The sequence below is a fragment of the Paraphaeosphaeria sporulosa genome (assembly GCF_001642045.1).
Source record: "Paraphaeosphaeria sporulosa strain AP3s5-JAC2a unplaced genomic scaffold CC84scaffold_10, whole genome shotgun sequence".
In the NCBI taxonomy this organism is placed as follows: domain Eukaryota; kingdom Fungi; phylum Ascomycota; class Dothideomycetes; order Pleosporales; family Didymosphaeriaceae; genus Paraphaeosphaeria; species Paraphaeosphaeria sporulosa.
In genome coordinates this window covers 474575-493525 of record NW_017253369.1, presented here as the reverse complement: position 1 = coordinate 493525, position 18951 = coordinate 474575, and the positions used below count along the sequence as shown (strand labels likewise).

At 55.7% G+C, this 18951-nt stretch overlaps 7 protein-coding genes across 7 annotated transcripts; 3 read left to right on the top strand and 4 right to left on the bottom strand.

The window, feature by feature from the left end:
• Window positions 1-78: 78 nt before the first annotated feature.
• CC84DRAFT_198079 (uncharacterized protein) lies at window positions 79-1595 on the bottom strand. The gene has a single exon (XM_018185557.1). It carries the CDS (start codon window positions 1239-1241, stop codon window positions 294-296), a length of 948 nt encoding a protein of 315 aa, XP_018031852.1. The 5' UTR covers window positions 1242-1595; the 3' UTR covers window positions 79-293.
• Window positions 1596-3230: 1635 nt separating this feature from the next.
• On the top strand, window positions 3231-5808 carry CC84DRAFT_1198699 (putative alpha-N-acetylglucosaminidase; the record flags this gene model as incomplete). The annotated part of the gene is made up of 2 exons (XM_018181584.1): window positions 3231-5424; window positions 5518-5808. The coding sequence occupies 2 exons, from the start codon at window positions 3231-3233 to the stop codon at window positions 5535-5537; spliced, it is 2214 nt and encodes a 737-aa protein (XP_018031851.1). The 3' UTR covers window positions 5538-5808.
• Window positions 5809-6056: 248 nt separating this feature from the next.
• On the bottom strand, window positions 6057-7153 carry CC84DRAFT_1100427 (uncharacterized protein; the record flags this gene model as incomplete). Its single annotated transcript, XM_018174864.1, has 3 exons — window positions 6057-6623; window positions 6677-6809; window positions 7002-7153. The coding sequence occupies 3 exons, from the start codon at window positions 7151-7153 to the stop codon at window positions 6057-6059; spliced, it is 852 nt and encodes a 283-aa protein (XP_018031850.1).
• Window positions 7154-7877: 724 nt separating this feature from the next.
• CC84DRAFT_1053142 (uncharacterized protein) lies at window positions 7878-8648 on the top strand (the record flags this gene model as incomplete). The annotated part of the gene is made up of 1 exon (XM_018173501.1): window positions 7878-8648. A coding segment is annotated over one exon (771 nt), but the record flags the coding sequence as incomplete, so codon positions are not given.
• A 683-nt stretch (window positions 8649-9331) lies between these two features.
• Window positions 9332-10902, top strand: CC84DRAFT_1153312 (alkaline phosphatase; the record flags this gene model as incomplete). The annotated part of the gene is made up of 2 exons (XM_018176834.1): window positions 9332-9541; window positions 9591-10902. The coding sequence occupies 2 exons, from the start codon at window positions 9332-9334 to the stop codon at window positions 10866-10868; spliced, it is 1488 nt and encodes a 495-aa protein (XP_018031848.1). The 3' UTR covers window positions 10869-10902.
• An 84-nt stretch (window positions 10903-10986) lies between these two features.
• On the bottom strand, window positions 10987-12156 carry CC84DRAFT_1208616 (uncharacterized protein; the record flags this gene model as incomplete). The annotated part of the gene is made up of 2 exons (XM_018182171.1): window positions 10987-11850; window positions 11968-12156. The coding sequence occupies 2 exons, from the start codon at window positions 12154-12156 to the stop codon at window positions 10987-10989; spliced, it is 1053 nt and encodes a 350-aa protein (XP_018031847.1).
• Window positions 12157-14310: 2154 nt separating this feature from the next.
• CC84DRAFT_1220985 (S-adenosyl-L-methionine-dependent methyltransferase) lies at window positions 14311-15738 on the bottom strand (the record flags this gene model as incomplete). The annotated part of the gene is made up of 7 exons (XM_018183219.1): window positions 14311-14338; window positions 14389-14566; window positions 14651-14947; window positions 15001-15129; window positions 15193-15208; window positions 15283-15444; window positions 15730-15738. 7 exons carry the CDS (start codon window positions 15736-15738, stop codon window positions 14311-14313), a joined length of 819 nt encoding a protein of 272 aa, XP_018031846.1.
• Between the last annotated feature and the right edge of the window lie 3213 nt (window positions 15739-18951).

Sequence of the window (18951 nt, the reverse complement as noted above, 5' to 3'; positions counted from 1 at the left end):
CTGGCCACCCGCCGTGCATTCCATCAACACTTCTCGTATTCGCCAGACGGCAGTCGTGCAGGGAACCCAAGATTGGATCTGGCGGAGCGAGGAAATTCAATTGGACTTTTCTTGTGTGCTACGTGGTATCTCAAAATGGCCCAGAGTCCCTCTGCAAGCCGTGCCCATCAAACTGTAATACGGCTCCGACATATCGTACACGAGCCCTAGCCAAGGCTGTATGCTGTTCCAGAACGCCAGCCCTATGTCGGTCTCTACTGAACCGACCATTCAAGAAAAAGAAAAACTGGATGCTAGTGCCGTGTCCGTGGAATACTCAATTTGAACGACGACGGCAGTCTGGCTGTCATCACCGCAGCCTGGCCCGCCTTTTGCAGCGCGACCGTCGAGTCCTTCAACCGGTTCTCTGCCAGGAACTGCAGATCGAACGACAGCAGGAATTCAACGCAGAGCTCTAGCCGGCCAAGGGCCATCTCGTCCACACCGCCCACTGCTGCCAGCCTCTTCTGTGGCCACCGGTGGTCCTCGAGCGTCTTCATCGCCGTGGTCAAGCACGCAAGCACTAACCGATGCATCGTGCGGTGGGTGAGCGGGACGTACTTGTCAACCAGACTCAAGCGGAGAATGTACGAGCCAGCTGCCAGCCAGACTCCGGTCGACAGCGGGCAGTACTGCTGGATGCGGTTGCAGTATTCCTCCAAGCTGACTTTTGGGACCGATTTCGAAAAGAACTTGCGGGCCATGTTCGCTCGCTGCACATACTCGGGCTCTGCTCCTGCGCCAATGTCGATGATGGGTTCGTCGTGATGCGCTTCGGGCTGCTCCAGATCTGTTCTTGAAGTTTGTGCTCTGTCTGCCGGTATGGGCGTTGCTGGCCGGGACGCCGTTCGTCTATGCGGACGCGTACCTGGGACGTTCTCTTTTCCGGAAGGGGTATGGGGTCGTGATAGAGGTGGTGTAGCAGGGATCTCGCCAGCAGCATTGGCAAGCGCAAGTACGGACCGCACCAGTATCTTCATGGCGGTTTCGCGGGACATGTTGGTGACATCGAGCTCTTCCTCGCCTGGTGGTGATGGCGCATCCCGAATGCTGAGGCTGCCGAATTCTGGGAGAACACCAGCATCCCCCGCTGGGTTTGGTGCTGACGGCGGATTCATCGCTCTGGGTGTTCGCCTCACTGGGGCAGCAAAGTGCCCAGGAAGGACAGTTGCTGGAGGGGTTGGGTGGCAGACTTGGAGCATTGGAGCTGATGACGGAATAGAGCCGAGTTTGACCGACGACTTGATTGCGCAAACAGAGAAACAACGTGAATTGGTGGTTTGGTGATGGTTTATCAAGAGGCAATGCTCAAGCAATAGAAGCACACGACTTGTATCTCGTGACCAGTGCGAAGTCCGGGGGTGGAGAAAGTGCAGAGGGGCCGATGCAACGGAGGTCGAGTATTTCCTAAACGGGGATGCGAGAATGGTCGAGGGCGGATTGAGATGTTGTAAGCGAGGCTGCGGCGGGAGGCGGGAACGAGCTCGGGACAGGTCTTGTGCTGTGATGGTGGTGGTGATGATGATGATGATGATGATGATGATGATGATGATGATGATGATGATGTGATGAGTGCGTGGCGGAGGGACTGGTCGAGTGAAGTTCTTGTTGACAGGAACAGAACGCTAGTGGGGAACTATGTACTGCGAGCACAAGAGGCCCGGATTAATTGTCACGCTGCAGCGTAGAGCCGGACTCGGGATCGTGGCCATACGTGGAGCGCTGTGGAGACTGGGACAGCCGGGGGGATGAGGCGGGTCGAAGAGGGAAATTGCAAATGCGCTGGCAGGTCACGAGCAGGGCAGGAGGTAGCCTCGGAAGAGCCAGTTGAGGCGGATGGAGAGTCTCGTGCAGTGCAGAATCTGGCCTAGAGCATGGGCCGGCGGGCCGACAGTGGGAGGCGAGCGCCCCTAGGCTTCTGGAAGGCTGCGCATCCAGGTGCCTAGCGACACAGTGGGACTTGCGAGGACGTCGGGCGCGGTTGGCCAGGGTGGTTGGCGAGGCCTCTCTTTAATACGCCGTGCAGCGCTGAGACAGGGACGGCGACGAGGGTTTGGCGGTATTGCGGGGAAGAGCGCGATCCGCCGATGCAGGGCGCAGAGGACCCAAAAAGCAACCACGGCCGCGGGGTGGTCCGCGCGGGCGGCGAGGTGGTGGATGTGAGTGGTGGTGAGTCGGATGAGGCCTGGAGGGCGACACCAGCTGCTATAAGCAGGCCGCCGTGGCTCTCTCGGTATGCCCCGCGGCACACGATGCCTCTTGCATGTGCTGCTGCGACGGCGCCCTCAGCGCCTGGAGCCTATCGAGCGACGGCCCTCGCACTTGGCTACATGTGGGCTGCGGCCGAAGGGGAAGCTGGCTGCCGCATGGCGTACAGTCAAGTGCCTCAGCGTGCCCTCACCTCAGGCGTCGCCGCACCACACCACACCACCTGCACCGCGGAGCCGGAGGAGAAGCCGAGGGCCTGCGTGACGTGCGCCATCAGCTCCCGCCTGGCTCACCGTTTGCCGAGCATGCCCAGTCGCGTAAACGGTTCATGGCCACCGCGTCTTTGATGAAGTCAAAGATTGACTAGATTGACCCGCGCATATATCATTCACCGGGTCGTCGCGTCCTTTGTCCTGCGATTTAGCCTCTCACTACTCTGCCGCAGCCGACGGTTCGCACGCACATCTCCAAATCACGGCCTAGGCATCCAATAGAAGGCGCATTGCTTCGCAACCGTGCCCTACGACAGCACTAGGAAGCTTCTCTGCATCTCACTTGTAGCAGGAAAGACCAGCGCACCACCAATTCGATTGGCGTAGACAACCATGCACATGCGGCTGCCAGCAGACGCGACGAGCACGCGAGGCTGGCTCCGCAGCCCCTCGGAAGTCCTCGACCAACAGCTCGCGGCAACAGTGCAATGTGCGCCCAGCCGCACAGGGTCCTTTCGAGCCTTATCAGTCTTTTTGTGAAAGCAGCACTAGACCCCACAACATAGGCTTACTACTACGACCACGTTGTTCAATCTCGCAATGCTACTGTTGCAAGTTTCCGTACCGCTGTTGACGTCAGTCAGCGCCTGCACCAACATGGATGGGGCCAAGACGATCTCGAAAATGTAACCCAAACGGCTGGGACGGATACCTTCGTCCAGCATCAGTCTCGACTCCCACAGAAATCGCGAGAGCTCCATCGCAGTCACGATGCGATTCACTTCCGTCGCAATCGCGCTCGGCTCGATATGCACAGTCGTGGCCGCCGCATCAACGCACGGTCTCTACGACTTGGTGGAACGGCGGCTCCCAGGACGAAGTCAAGATTTCGCATTTGAGCTGATCGAGACGGTGCATGTCAACGCGAGCATACCCCAGAACGACCATTATACCATCAGCACCGCCTCCAACGGATCCATTGCCATCTCCGGCAGCAGCGTGAGCGCTCTGGCAACGGGCTTGCGGAGATACTTTGTCGACATTGCTCACGTCGACTTGTACTGGTTCATCGGAAGCCGACTTGATCAAATATCCCCCACGCTGCCGCGACCCAACAGTACCATCACGGGAGCAAGCATTGTGCCATGGAGATACTTCTTCAACACGGTGACCTTTTCGTACACGACACCCTTCTGGAGCTGGCCGGATTGGGAGCTTGAGCTGGATTGGCTGGCCCTCCACGGAGTCAATCTGCCCCTCGCGTGGGTCGGCTTCGAGAAGATCCTGCTAGATGCCTTTCAAGAGGTCAATCTCACGACTTCTCAGATCTTGCCTTTCTTTTCTAGCCCGGCGTTCCAAGCGTGGAACCGATTTGGCAACACCCAGGGCTCTTGGGGCGGACAACTTCCCCTGCAATGGATCGATCAGCAATTCGAGCTGCAACAGAAGATCCTGTCACGGATGCTAGAGCTGGGCATGACTCCCATCCTTCCCGCCTTTACTGGCTTCGTGCCTAGAGCACTTGTAGATGTGTACCCAAATGCGACTGTCGTCAATGGAAGCCAGTGGGAGGACTTCCCGCCCGAATTCACAAACACGACTTTCCTCGAGCCCTCCGACCCGCTCTTCTCCGAGCTCCAAAACATCGTCATGACCAAGCAACTCGACTACTACGGCAACATCACCCAATTTTACACCCTCGACCAGTACAACGAGAATGACCCTTACTCCGGTGATCTCGATTACCTGCGTAACGTGACCCGCGGCACCTGGCAGTCCCTCAAAGCCGCGAATCCGGGCGCAGTGTGGGTAATGCAAGGCTGGCTATTTACCTCCAACGCCGACTTCTGGACCAACGAGCGCATCAAGGCGTATCTCTCGGGCGTGGAGGTCGACGACGATATGCTCGTGCTGGATCTGTTCTCCGAGAGCCAGCCCCAATGGCAGCGCACTGAGTCCTACTACGGTAAGCCCTGGATCTGGAACCAGCTCCACGACTACGGCGGCAACCAGGGCCTCTACGGCCAGATCGACAACGTGACCATCAACCCCATCGCCGCCCTCGCCAACTCCTCCTCGCTCGTCGGTTTCGGACTTACGCCGGAGGGCCAGGAGGGCAACGAGATCATGTACGCGTTGCTGCTAGACCAGGCGTGGTCACCCAGCCCTATTGATACAGCAGCGTACTTCGCGTCCTGGGTCCGCACGCGGTATACAGGCGGCAACAACAGCGCCCCCCCGCAGCTCTACACCGCGTGGGAACTCCTCCGCACAAGCGCCTACAACAACACCAATCTCACCTCCAACGCCGTGTCCAAGGCCATCTTCGAACTCGCGCCCAACATCACGCGCCTCACGAACCGGACCGGGCACCACCCGACTACGATAAACTACGATCCCGCCGTCGTAGTGCACGCGTGGAAGGAAATGTACGCTGCTGCGTCCACCGAGCCCACTCTCTGGGCAAACGCCGCGTACAAGCACGACTTCGTCGACGTCACGCGCCAAGTGTACTCGGACGCCTTTGCATCCAGCTACGCAGCGTGCATCGCAGCGTGGAATACCACGAATGGCACAGGCGCCGATTTCAACGCCCACGCCGACAAGTTGATCCTCCTCCTCCGCACCCTCGACCCCCTCCTGTCCACCCTCGCGCAGTTCAATCTCGCGCCCTGGCTCGCCTCTGCGCGCGCTCTTGCCCCGTCCAACACGACCAACGCAACAATCGCGGACTACTACGAGTACACCGCGCGCAACCAGATCACGCGGTGGGGCCCCGACGGCGAGATCAACGACTACGCGAGCAAGTCGTGGGGCGGGCTGGTCGGGGACTACTATCTCCCGCGGTGGCTTACCTTCCTCGACTATCTGGGCAATGTAGGGCCGGACGGGTACGAGCATGCGGATGTGCGGGCGCGCATCGAGGGCGTGGAGGTGGGATTCCAGGTTCCGGGGAGCGGGCTAGGTGTGAGGGAGAGCACGGGGGATGTGCAGGGGGTGGTGGAAAGTGCGGTTGTGCCTGCGTTGAAGGAGATGGGAATACTGTAACGGTGCACAGTGGCCGACCGTACAAACTGAACTTGAGCCGCTGTGAGGTTTCAGGATACGCTATCTAATAATAGTCTTGGAACCGTATCACATGGTGAGTTCCTACAGGATAACTTACCAGGGGTGCTCCTGAGATACAGGTTTCTGTGACTGCCACTGTGATGGAGAGTGCGGGATGAATTCATATGATGCCCGATGGCAGCAACCGTTCGAGTGTGATTTTGCGTCATTATTACAGATATGGATAGAGCACAATTGAAATGCCGCAGATATGGGCATCAGCCATTCGTGGCCTTCCTCCACCATACATACATATGAAACACCCTCGAGGTGCACGGCATAGATGGCATGCCGGTACATGCGATCTTAGAGAGCAATGCAGATAGCTTCGAAATGGGAGACGCCAACTCATGCGATTGGCCCAGGTACAGAGCTGATTACACGTCGCTCGAGAGTTTTGATTTCTGGATCACGGATCAGACAAGCTCGGTTGCGACCGCACAGTCCAAGAAACAACAGAGTAGAGTTCAGGAATGCAGTGCGATGCATCTATGCAGCCTGACTCACTCTAGCCCTCTTCCTGCTGCTACCAGGCACGACGGCCGGACCCCTGTGCGAGCTCTCGCCATCGCCACCGCGGCCCTTGCCCTTCTCCTGGTTATCAAGGACCAACTGCAGCACATCGTACGAGAATTGCGGGAACTCGAGACACATGGCGCGGAACTCTGGCTCTGCCTCGTGGCGCAGGCTGAAGGAGCGCGTTGCCCAGAAAGCAGCGACAGGCTTGCGGATGGTGTGGTCTTCGGGATTGGACTCCTTGTAGACGTAGCGGGCATAGGCAAGCTCGCCCTTGGCGGTCGAGGCGGTGCGGTGGATCTTGCTGTGTGCAAGGGACTTGAGGCTGGGGAGCTGGAGGCGGTCGGCGAGGGTATAGATGCGGGCGTGCACAAGAAGCCCGAGGCCGTCGTCGTCGGGGGTGGGCTGGCGCGGGTCTTTCTCGAGAGGAGCATCGCGACCAGAAGAGGTCTTCTTAGGGAAGTATTCGCCAGTGTACAGGTATTCGACGGCAGAGCCCATGGCATCCACGTCGACATCGCTCATAGTGATCTGACGGGGCTGCAGTCCAAGTCAGTTTTTGCTTGAGCCGGGGTCCGTGGTATGCTGCGTACGCCTCCTGCTGCGAACTGTTCGACTTTGGCCGCGAACGCTGGGGACTTGACCAGGACTGCTTCGTGCGCAGAGTATGTGGTTTGTTCAGCTCCGGACCCGACGAGGATCTCGATGATCGGGCTCTTCATCAAGCTGGGACATACTCAGCAGCTGTCCAAGTAGGGTCTCGTTCCTCTACAGCATGTTTCGACGCCAATTGGTGTGGTGGAGTCGTAAGCTTTCTTGGTCCACCCCGAACAATCCCATAGGGCCAAATGGCGGCCTACTGCCGTCGCTTCGCTCGTGGACGCTGGAAATAGAGACCCCCAGGGGCATGAGGCTTACTCGGAGAACAGCACCAGCTTGGGTGTCTCCGGCTCGAGCTCGGTGAGGTTGGCCTCCTCATCCGCGCCCGCACCAGCGTCGGCGCCCTCGTCCATTTCGATATCGTCGGCCGGCGTCTCTTCGATGGGCGTCTGGTCCTCAGTATCCGCCATAGCTCTAAAGCTGCCCGGCAATTCGTGGACGAAGGGGGCGCGCGAAGCGGACTAGAGCTGTTGCCAGAGCTCAGAAGATGGAAGCTGCGCAGCGTGAGCAATTGCGGGCGCGCGCGAAGACAAAAGTGCCGAAACGCAGACAATAAACCAACAAGGTGAACGGAAGGCTGCGACGGGCGCGTGGAGTGTGCGAGAGTCTACTTACGGTGGGCTGGCGGCGGGCGGCTGGCGTGGTGGCGTGGTGGTCTCGAGGAAGCTCGGACGGCTCACTACAGCGGTCCCGCGCTCCTGCCCCAACCGTGCGGGACGTTCCTGCGTTAGCGCCAGCCTATCTTCACATGTCCTATCGTACACGTCCTCTCCCGTCTCTCGCAGCCATCCTCGAATATAGACCCACGCGGTAACAGTATATCAACAGCAGTAACCAGACTCGACGATGCACGCGAGTCTTTGCTTGTGGAGCCGCGAGGATTCTGTGGAACGTTGCTGCCTGGCGGGTGCGCGCTTACAATCCATGGATCCTGATAAAAGTATGAAGTTGAGTGTAAGTGTATTGTATTGCTCAGGCGGGAAAACCTGCCTATATAGAGTTAGGCCAGTCGGTTGCACCTGCCAGGTGCCTGCGGAGTCTCCTTCCGTCAACAGATCCTACAATGGAGAAGGGGTCCATCTTTCCATGAACCATCCTCACCACACACGTTAGCTTTGGACCACCTCGCTCGTCATGTCAGCGTCTACAAATAAGACTCCAGTTCACAAAGGCTCTCTCGTCATCGAGCCAACGGGACCGCACAGGACAACCATGATAGTCCTCCACGGCCGTGGCTCCACCGCTGATCGGTTCGCGGAACCCTTCTTGACGAGTCCAGTGTCGAAGCCCACAGCCTCAGAAACTTCAGAAGCAAACGCAGAGGACAGCATGGTCTTCCAGGATTACTTCCCCAGCACCAAGTTCGTTTTCCCTACTGCGCCGCTGCGCCGGGCAGTGGCATTCAATCGAAGCCTTACCCACCAGTGGTTCGACCATTGGTCACCGCAGCATCCTGAATTGAAGCAGCATCTTCAAATACCTGGAATACGCGAGACAAGCACTTACTTGCATAAAATCATACAACAGGAAATTGACATCATCGGTGCACCCAATTTCGTCCTTGCTGGCCTCAGTCAGGGCTGTGCGTCTAGCCTCGTAGCGACGCTATTGTGGGAGGGGGAGCCTTTTGGGGCAGTGGTGGGAATGTGCGGTTATCTCCCATTTGGAGAAGCAATGGCCGATGTTGTGAGAGACGAAGAAGATGAAGAAAATCCGTTCGCAGAAACGGAGGACGAAGTGAAGGGAATAATCGAGCAGGAAACTGAAGAGCCTGGGAACGACACCAAGTTTAATAAAGCTGTTGCATGGCTACGTACAGAGCTGGCAATAGACATGAAAGACGTACGGACTGGGCCGATGCCCATGCAAACGATACCTATCTTCATGGGACACGGAACGGGGGACCCACTGATTTATTGTAAGCACGGCAAACAGGCTGCCGATTTCTTGCGGGCCATTGATATAGATCTTGAATGGAACGAGTATGAAGGGTCAGGCCACTGGTATTCGGGGGATATGCTGCGAGACGTTGTCGATTTCCTAAAGAGACGGACAAGATGGGATAGCACCAACACAGCCAAGTCTGGCAATGATAATTGAGTGGAGGGCAAACACGAAAGCAAGCCAGGAGGTGTTCCTGACGTATTACGGAGGTGATGTGAGTGTGAAAGTACGGAATGCGATCCCGATACAACATATTCGACGGCTTCCACCTCCGAAGATTTTGTGATGGAAACATGCCTTCCTCCGATGAACCATGACGACGCGGCCCGTTCGCCAAGATGTCCAAGAGCCGCACGTGTTTTCAGACTGATGATGTTAGCGGAGTATACTCGGTGCCAAGGTCACAGCATCTTGGCTGCATCCTGCCAATGGAGGAAAGCATGCGAACAGCAATATCGGTATCGCGCACGTGTCGCGTGCTACACCCACTTTCAGTCTATGGATAACACCTACCAGATATGGTAAGGATACGACGGAGCTACGTGAGACAATCTTAAGTGGTATAAATACAACGGTGCTGGAGATATGCTTAGGCTCTGTACCCCGCTCAGGCCACGCTTTTCCATCGTCAATTGGCAGTCAAGATGCAGTACTCACTCACTCTTTTGGCGGCAGGGCTCGTGGCCCAGACAGGCCTAACATGGGCGGCACCGCAGGCCAAAAACTTCATCTACATTGTGCCCGATGGCTATGGACAGGCCTCTCAAACAATGGCACGTGATTACGTGTCACTGCAGAAGACCGGCTCGAATGCTAGTGCGCCAATTATCCAGGAGCTTGCTGGAGACCGATTGGTGTGTAGAGAATACCGGTCACTGGAAGACCACCCCTGACTGAAGACAGGTCCTCGGAACAGTCCGAACGCACGCGAGCGACAACTTAGTCACCGACTCAGCTGCTTCTGGAACAGCCTTTTCTTGTGGTCACAAAACATACAATGATGCTATCTCAGTGACTCCGGATGGTCAACCTGTAGGCTCCATCCTCGAGGCCGCCAAGCTGGATGGATTCAAGACCGCGCTGGTCGTCACCTCAACCATCAATCACGCCACTCCAGCGGTCTACTCGGCTCACGTAGCAAACCGCGACTCCTACGAAGCAATCGCTGCCCAGCAAATCGGCTACTCCCACCCCTTCGGCCCCGTGGTCGACATACTCCTGGGCGGTGGCCGCTGCTACTTCAAGCCGCAGTCGGACCCAACATCATGCCGCAGTGATGACCTCGATCTCTTCAGCTTCGCCCAGAAGAAGGGCTACCACGTAATGCAAGACCGCGCCGCCTTCGATGCCTACCTTGGCGACTACACCACCAATGCCAGTCTCCCCTACATCGGCCTCTTCAACGACGACCAGATGATGTACGAGATCGACCGCTCCAAGGCACCCGAGAAAGAGCCCTCGCTGCTTGAGATGTCCAAAGCAGCGCTGGGGACGCTGGATCAGGCAACGCGCGCGTCGAAAAAGGGGTACTTCATCATGATTGAGGCCTCACGCATCGACCACGCGGGCCACGCGAATGACGCCGCTGCCCACGTCCACGATACGGTCATGTACAACGAGGTCCTTGGCTTCGTTCAGGAGTGGATCAACGCCCATCCCGACACCATGCTCATGAGCGCCGCGGACCACGAATGCGGCGGCCTGACGACAAACGCTTTCGATCCCGCCCCGCTGGTCAATGTCCAGCATTCCTTTGAGTACCTCAAGACGGTGTGGGAGGCCTACAACGGCACCGACGCGCGGGGCTACTTCACTTCTACTGTCCTACCCGCTGCTGGCCTGTCCGACGTGACGGACGCGCAGATCGACAAGCTCCTCGGCGCCAGCAGTCCCTGGGCGGAGATGAAAAAGATGATTGCGACGAAGGCGGGTGTGAACTGGTCTACGGGCGGGCACACGGCGACGGATGTCACGCTACATGGCTACGCGGCGGGGAAGAAGTGGAGGGAGTTCAAAGGGGACATGGCGGGAAACCACGATAACACTGAGCTGCCGAGGTACATTGAGAAAGTGCTGAAGCTGGATATGGATGCGACGACTGCGAAGCTGCGGGCGGTGAATGGGAGCTGGGTCGCGGGGCCGGATGCGGCGAGGAAGAGGAGGGATGTGCATTCGCATTAGTGCTTTTAAGAGTGAAGTAAAGGTAGTGTGAGATAGGTACACTGTCTATTTGGTGTCCTTCCCAAAATACAAGTACCATCCTTTACAAATTGAAGCCAGACTACTTGTTTTACATGTTCTACCAATACTTCGCCCACTTGCTCTCCCCCCCAAGCACGCCCACAAACTCCCTCGCCACCACTCGATCCAGCTGCTCGCTCGGATGCAGCTCATCATACCACAAGAAGCTATCCCTATCGCTCCTGCTGATATTTCCCGCGCCAATCACATAGCCCGTTGTGTTCAGCGGTGCGGTCCCATTCAGATACTCGGCGGGATGCGCATACATATCCGTGATCAGCGCATTGACATCGAAATTCGCAATATTCGCACCGGGCCAGGTGTTATTCACGCGCGTCTCAAAGGGCGTGCGGTACTGGTAAATCCCGTTGACTGTGTCGACCGTCTCGAGCATGCGGTAGCTGATCTCGGTGATGTTGCCGCCCGAGAAATTTTGCTTGTCGGTGAAGAACTGGGAGCTGTTGAGGCCGCCCTGGGCCGGGGTTGCGTACTGCGGGACGAGGTTGAGGGGCGCGAGGTTGAGCAGCACGAAGTAGCGGGCCCCGGATGCGTACAGCCCGTCCACGACGTCGTACACGCAGTCGACATAGTCGGTCAGCACTTTGCCTGCGACCTGGCTGTCGGTGAGGAAGGCGTTGTTGCCGACGTCGTTGGTGCCGATCCAGATGGCGTAGACGGTGGTGTCGGGGGTGCCTGTGAAGAAGGCGGTGCCATTGGGCGAGACGTATTTGGAGTCTGCGAGATAGGCTGGAAGTTCGTAGCCAAGGATGTCCGGGAAAGGGGCGTTGATGGCGGCGAATGTGCGCGGGGTGATTTGGTTGGAGCAGACGGCGCCGGAGACGGCGTAGTTGTAGAGGGTGCTATTGGCGTATATGGAGGCATAACGGGGCCAGACGAGGCCGCCGGTAGAGGCCTTGTAGCTCTGCGATTGTCGTCAGTCCAATTCTTCAGAAGATTTGCGGACGTTCAAGAACATGTAGGACGGATTCGTGAGGATGTTGGTGTTTTTGTTTCCAAGGGTAAAATGTTCTTGTCATACCACTCCTAGATCCACTCCGACTGGCGGCGCAGAACCATTATGGTTTATGAAATATCCCAAACGGTTTTCGTCCGTGTAGCTGTCTCCAAAGGTCACCAATGTCTTAAAATCTTGCGTTTGCCACGAATTTGTGATGTATTCAGCGGACGCTGCACCGAGCGCGATGCTAGAAAAGGTAAACCAGCGCATGGTGGAACTCGATAAGCATTCCCTAATTTATGATCGCTCGGGGCGTAAAGATATAGCAGTCACGATGTAAATTCTCAAGCATGCCGCAACCGGGTCGGCGGTTAGTCCAGGCAATATATATTCGGTGCCGTCTCCCGCGGGCTCTAGTGGGCCGCACCTTCAATCCATTTCTCCGAAAACGCGGCAACTACATATTGAGGTCAGGATTCTGCGGAGAAGCAGCGGGGTTACCTGACTAGATGTACTTGGTTAACGCAATCTAGCCTGGTCGAATGTGGTATCAGCCTAAAATGCTTGTTACCGGGACGATCAGATGTTGTGCTCTCGGATACAATTATGACGACAGTGTCGAGCGCTCGGCATGGACACGTCTAATTCAACGGGTCATGTGAATTCTCCATCGTTTGCCGCCAAGGTATGTTGTTGTGGGTAGCTGACACTTTCCCATCTGATAAAGAGTCGGCCAATCAGCGGGCTCGTGACAGGGGACAATGTCCCGCAGATTGCCATAAACAGTGGGAGGGCGATTTCGCAGCCATTGAGTGGATGTGCAATTGTCAAGACGGTCAGTTCGCTGGCAGAAAAATACAAAACCTTCCATCGCCGACTGACGCGCGCTGGTTGCTCAGGTGTTGCATCAAAGACCCTGAGGCTGGAGCTATGGTTGCGAGCCATTCAAACGCACTTGAACATAGGGACGGCAAAAATTATTGCGCATGCTGCTCCTGAATCACAATGCCGTCATACCAAGACCCCGCACCGTGCATGGGCTTTCGGTTTGGGTGATGCTTGGATGTGCATGGGGTCTTGAGCTTGGAAGTCTTCTGAGACCCACGGCTGTTCGTGCCAGGGTTTCAAAGTTCTGAGCTTCAAAGTCTCTTCTACTGCCCAGCAAAGTAGCCACAATCCTCTGACGCGCACCAAATTTTCGAAAATTGTCGCGAAAACTTGCGAAGCGCGACAAGCGGCTGTGATGCATTATTGCCACGTATTCAATGGTGGTCACACTCACGTGCTTGCTGCTGAATGCATCCGTAGGGCTGTTCCCGCTTCCCCGCGGTACGCACTGTCTTTTTAGCACGATGTCGGATGGTCTCGGTTTGTGGATCGTTATCACCATACGTGCGTGTGCTTTATGCAGGCTCGTCCGCATTGGATACTGGGGCCGATGGTCTGATGAGATCTGAGAGAGGGCGTGTACATCTGCCTGAGGACGTTGATGCGTTCGCAGCGGCGCTGGGGTGCGTCAAGCACCGGGACCCTTGGTTGTATAATGTTGTGTTGCACAAAAAGCGTAATTCTGATGGACGCTGGGCTCTGTCAACAAGGTTCCCAGGCCAGCCTCAGGCGATACGCTACGGGGCCCATTGCTTTGCGCTGGTCCTTCGGTTCCATGCAGTCGGTGACGGAGGCGTCAAGGCGTTCATGGCAGCCAATCAAGCGCAGTGATGCTGTTCCCTGTGCAAGAAATAAGATTTGGTGCATGTTGAAGTGGCATGGTGTTTCACGGTGCTTGCGTTCGATGATGACGGCCGGAGGAAGCGCAGTCGGTGCAGGCTCGATTCCCTGGAACCCTAATTTAGTGTTAAACCGGCAACGTCCTTCTCCAGTGTTTCCACTCACCTAGGCCCTCGACAATCTCTCCCGCTCCTACTTCTTTCATGTCTGCGAGCGCTCCAGTCGATATGGCACCAGTCGGATGGTGGGCAGCGCTGGCGCACTGTGTGTCCAGATAAACAGCACCCCGAGCCGCGGACGGCTCTCTCCACGGCGACCATCGAGCCTGAATGAGTCCGAATAAACTGGGGTCTTTAATGTTCGAGACGTTTGTTGTACTGGACGAGTGGTGAGCAGGCACCTCACTGTGCCTCCAAGAGGCTCGACGTCGACATCGAGAACTTCACGAGGCAGCTGCGACTCCAGCAGTGCTTTACTTGTGCCCCGACAATCGACTTCATGTTGAGACACACGATACAGGTCACTGCTGGCCGCCGTTACTGCAAGAACACGAGTCCAATGATTTCACCAACACCAAAAGGATACTACGCAAGAGGAAACATCGTATTGACGCCGCTTTGGTACCGGCATTGGTGCAGCACGCACTCTTACCGCCTGATTGGAAAGCAAGCATTACCCTACCACAGAAACCCATCGTTAGCCCCTGCGAGCCCAAGCTACATATCTGTGTTTCTGTCAATACTTGTACCAGAGTTGCCTGAAGAAGCGGCTTACATTGGAAGGTATAGCTGCAGGGTCGTGTCTCGTAACTCTCTCTTCGCATCGTTATTGAGCGTCTCCACCTCCGCAGCAGACATACCGAGACGGTCTGTGAACAGCCACAGGCTTGCCGACTCCAACAGCTCGCTGACCATTTCCACGCTATCACGCCCAATCCTGATCATGTGTGGCTCTATCGCACCGTCAAAATCCTCGCATAAGCTAGCGGCTCGGTAGACTTTCACCTCACTGACTTATCTGCGAAGACAAAACTTACCTGAACGCCATCCGCCTATAGGTAATTGGAATGTGTTGAGGTTGATGTGCTTGTAGCCAGCATCGGAAAGCAATCGCCCCAGTCGCTGCGGTCCGACACGAGGATCGCGTCTCGAACTTTCCATCGCCTCGGCATATTTCCCCCACCATTTTCGTAGAGCAGAGTCTATTCCCAGTCTTCCGGAGTTTGACTGGATGTTGAGATAGTACTCTGTCATCTGAACCCAACCAGTTGGCTTCAAGAGTCTCTTCATGTCTTGAACGTAGGTCGGCCATCTGGTGCTCTTGATACCTTGAGCTAAATGTTGTCAGCCGACGGATTGTGTCATTGCTTGATTATGGAGAGCGTACCAACGAAACGAGAATGTATCAGGTCGTAAGGCTTGTACTCGAATACATCTGGCACATCAAATCGGTCATTGAGATTGTAGCCGTATAAGCAGAGGTTGTCGGGTTGATCTGGAAGGGGTTCCGGATAGACTAATTGCAGTTTGACAGGGTCAGCTAAAAGCCTTCTCTCTTCCGCGAGCTCACGTTACGTACTGTCAAGGCCGGTCACCTGTCAGAATCAGAAGACAGCTCAATTGGTGCGGAAAGACGGAAGGTGTAATGGTCTTCCTCGTGTCGACTGACCTCGCACTGTTCATAGTCCTCGGCCACCTGGACCGCCCATTGCCCTCTTCCATACCCGCATTCGAGGATTGAGCGAGGATTGGGAATACTAGGAAAGAAGAGTCTCTCTCCAAAGAACCGGTAGATTATATCGTGTTGGACCTCCAGGCGAATCTCCTCGCGCTATACCGCGTTAGCCGGACCTGAGGAAGAAAATCCGGAACAACGTCTGATTGTCGGGCTCGCACCTCGTCTCTACATCCCGAGTGAAAAGTCAGCATAGCTCAACACAGCATACGAAGAGGAGGCCATAGCGAGGCAGGGTACTAGCGACTGACGAGCTGTCTGCTTGCCGCTAGGCGAATCCGCATTATACCGAATCGTTACGCACACTGGAACGCAATAAATCCTCCTGTCCACCGAATACTTCTGGAAATCCCGCTCGTGTATCACCACTAGATCACGTACGTTCGCCATGTAAGCAACCCTTAATCTGGTTTAATACGGTCTTATGTCGATATACAAAGGAGGAAGCAGGTTCTTGGTTCAGCTTGTACAGCTCTTCGCAATCTGTTAGCGATCTAGGACAGCTAAGCCACATTGGGCTCTCACCTCTGAGAGGAAACCAACACGCGGGTTCGAAAAAACGATGTGAGCACTTCAGTAATAGCATCGAAGTAAAGAAGAGATGGAAATTGCTACTGGGACATGCTGCAAGCCATGGGCCATACTGCGACATTTGCTGAAGCCCAATCAGGAACTCGGAAAAAGTGTGTTGCGGCTATCCTAAACTGAAAGGAGATCAGAGCCACATGACCTTGAGTAACCGGGACTACTAGGTTTCTGCGGTATCGACTGGTGCTACAGGGAGTTCCTGGCTTGCGACAACTGGTGACGGCGGCGTGCGGCGATGAGTTGGCCATTGCCGCGATAACCAACGCCTAGGGAAATTGGCGGGAAGAGACCTGGCAGATTGAAAACGTGCGTGGATCCAGCGAGGTCATGCTCCCCACCCAGGAACAGAACATTCGCTGCATGAAGAACACCGCTCTCCCGAACGCGGAGCCATCGAGCACTCTGCCGACCAATAAGGTCGTCGATCGTCATCGAAGAATCGTGAATGCATTAGTCTGAGTGCTAGGTGGGGTGGCTGTAATGACTCCACCATACATGTACACAGCGTAACGGCGATATTGGGAACGTGCGCATTGTGGCACGAAAACTTCTAACCACATCGAGGAGCTCGAGGTGGTTTGCGAATTGAAAATCGGTCGTCTCAGGTGTTGGTCATGAACGTGTCAGTTGGGCTCAAACTCGAGCGAGGGCTTGTCGCGCAGCGCTAACCAGTTTACCGATGTGCACTGGCATTTGACAGTTTGACAGCTGTTCTGAGTAACGACAAAACCAAAGATAAGGCTCGCGTTGCCCACAATACCGTTGACATGGCCCTGGTATGGCGGGTCGTTGCAGAGGCCACAGCCGCTGTTTTGAGACAACAAAGGACTAGGGCACCACAGCCGCGGGAACATCTACCACTGCACTTTACAAGCTCCATTTGCACGATATCCATGGGACGGAGAGCCTTATTTTCTGCGTTATATGCGTACAACGTCCTACATTAGGGCATGGACCAAACCTACCTCCCACGCAGGTCCTGCCTAGGACAGACGCACGTTGAGCATCGTCGGAAGCTCACGCCACTGCTCGTCTCGAAAAGTGCGTACATGTCGGACACCCTGGCCAACAACGTATGGGTACTCTTCTGCCGCACTGCGGCCCAATTCCCTGTACAAGCTGCAGCTACCTACCCGCACGGATGCAAGCTTACTAGGGGCCATTCTAATTCTTGTTGCCCTCCCATTACTTTGGCTGCAAAATGAGAACGTCTTGTCGATCAGCAACCGCAAAATTACAGTGGCTGTACCGTCGCACAGCATCGGGAAGATTCCCACGAGACACGACTCGACGGGTACGTATATGCATTAGTCTAGGTCTCTCGCATGCATACGACTCACACTATCTGCTCTCCCGCCATCACGCCCACGACTGACTGCAACATCCTGGATAAATCATCAAAGCGGAGTTCATCCGGAGCCGTCACTCCGATCGTTATTTGATTCCACGATGACCCCAAAGTCGCTCACTCGTACAACCGATGGGCAATCTAAATGGCCGAGCTGGTAGCTCACCCAACCAGTTGCTTTGCTCTGCTCCTCCCGCGTATGTTACGGCAGCATTATCGTCATACAGATTGCATTACGGTGATGCCTAGGGTCTCTGCACTCACTGCTGAGACCAGCTGTAGACTTGTGCTGATGCGGAAAGTGGAACAGTGGACGCCCATTGATATCGATAGGCCAATGGACCAACTGCTTTCCACGCTTTCCACGCTTACTAGCGGTTCGCCTGCAACATGTCGGACATGTCTCGAAGCGCGTACCATCCTGGACAGCGCCACGTAACACCACGGACCGATTTGGGTGCGAAGCGTCTTCAAGGCGTCTTTCGATTTACCCGTCATGGAGGCGAGAAGTCTACATGCATGACGAACATCGTGTCGAGCATCGCGAGCGGGGCCTTCGGATCTCAGGTAATCCGCCGTCAACGCTTGCAAGTAGTTCCTGCATGGAATGCACCAGCCCCTGGAAACCTTCGGGCCTTTTCAGACTTAAGAAGAGAGCAAGATCATCACCGTACTACTCGGCGGCCGCACCCAGCCAAAACTGTGCATACACGTTACAGTTGGTAGCGATAGCTTGACTCGGTGCACTGGCCACTGCTCCAGGGCACTTAATACCAGAAGGCAACCAACCTGCACCTTTTCGGCTGCTACGCTGTACAACGCGTTATGGGCGCCGCCCCATCGGACTGATCCAAGACATGCACCCGCAGCAAAGCGATTGTTACATACGCCACCGCGGGAACAGGGTAGTTGCCTCCCCGGGGATCACAGCTTTCTGTACTGGCCAAATCCATTGGCACAATGTTCCTCCGCACTCGCACCTTCGGACCCAGCTATGAGGGGCAATAGGTGCGGCAATCCGCCACACCGATCTTGCACTGACCTCACACCAAGTGATAGTTTTGTTCGATACGCAAGGCACGCACGACACAGCGCACGGCCACCAGATGTACTTTGTAGCCCTCACGATCTTCTCAGTTGTACATGATATCATATGGCGAGTCGATACCCAATCCAACGCAGAGCTTTCTGTAAGTGCTATCCAGTGCTGTTCTACTCGACGCGTCCTAGGCAGACATTATGCACCAGTTTCCCTGGCTCGTTGTATGTTCTCGAGATAGCCTCATCTCTACGCCACGTCGTCGTGCTCGGAGGTCGGGGTACGCCAAACAAAGTGTCTAGGGCCGCAGCTAATGGCAAGGCTCCTCAGTCCGGCGTCGGTAGAATTTGCATCGCGAGGGTGCGATGGAGTGGCGGTAGATCAGGACAGCCTATAAACTGTTAAATGCTCGCTTGGAATGTATCACAGAAACGGCAATAGCTCAGAACGTGATGTCTGCATTGAGACATGTTGGTAGTGGTCGTGTTCACGAGAAGCCTCTGGGTGCCCTCTCAACACGTTCGCTTGGCTCTACGACTTGTGGCTTACGTAACGCCTTTCGATTGAAGCTGCACGACCAGTTGCATTCCCAGCTATGATCTGGCATGCAGTAAGAAACGCCTACTTT

Coding starts and splice junctions, on each gene's coding strand:
- CC84DRAFT_198079 (XM_018185557.1), bottom strand. CDS start 1,241: ATGCTCCAAGTCTGCCACCCAACCCCTCCAGCAACTGTCCTTCCTGGG.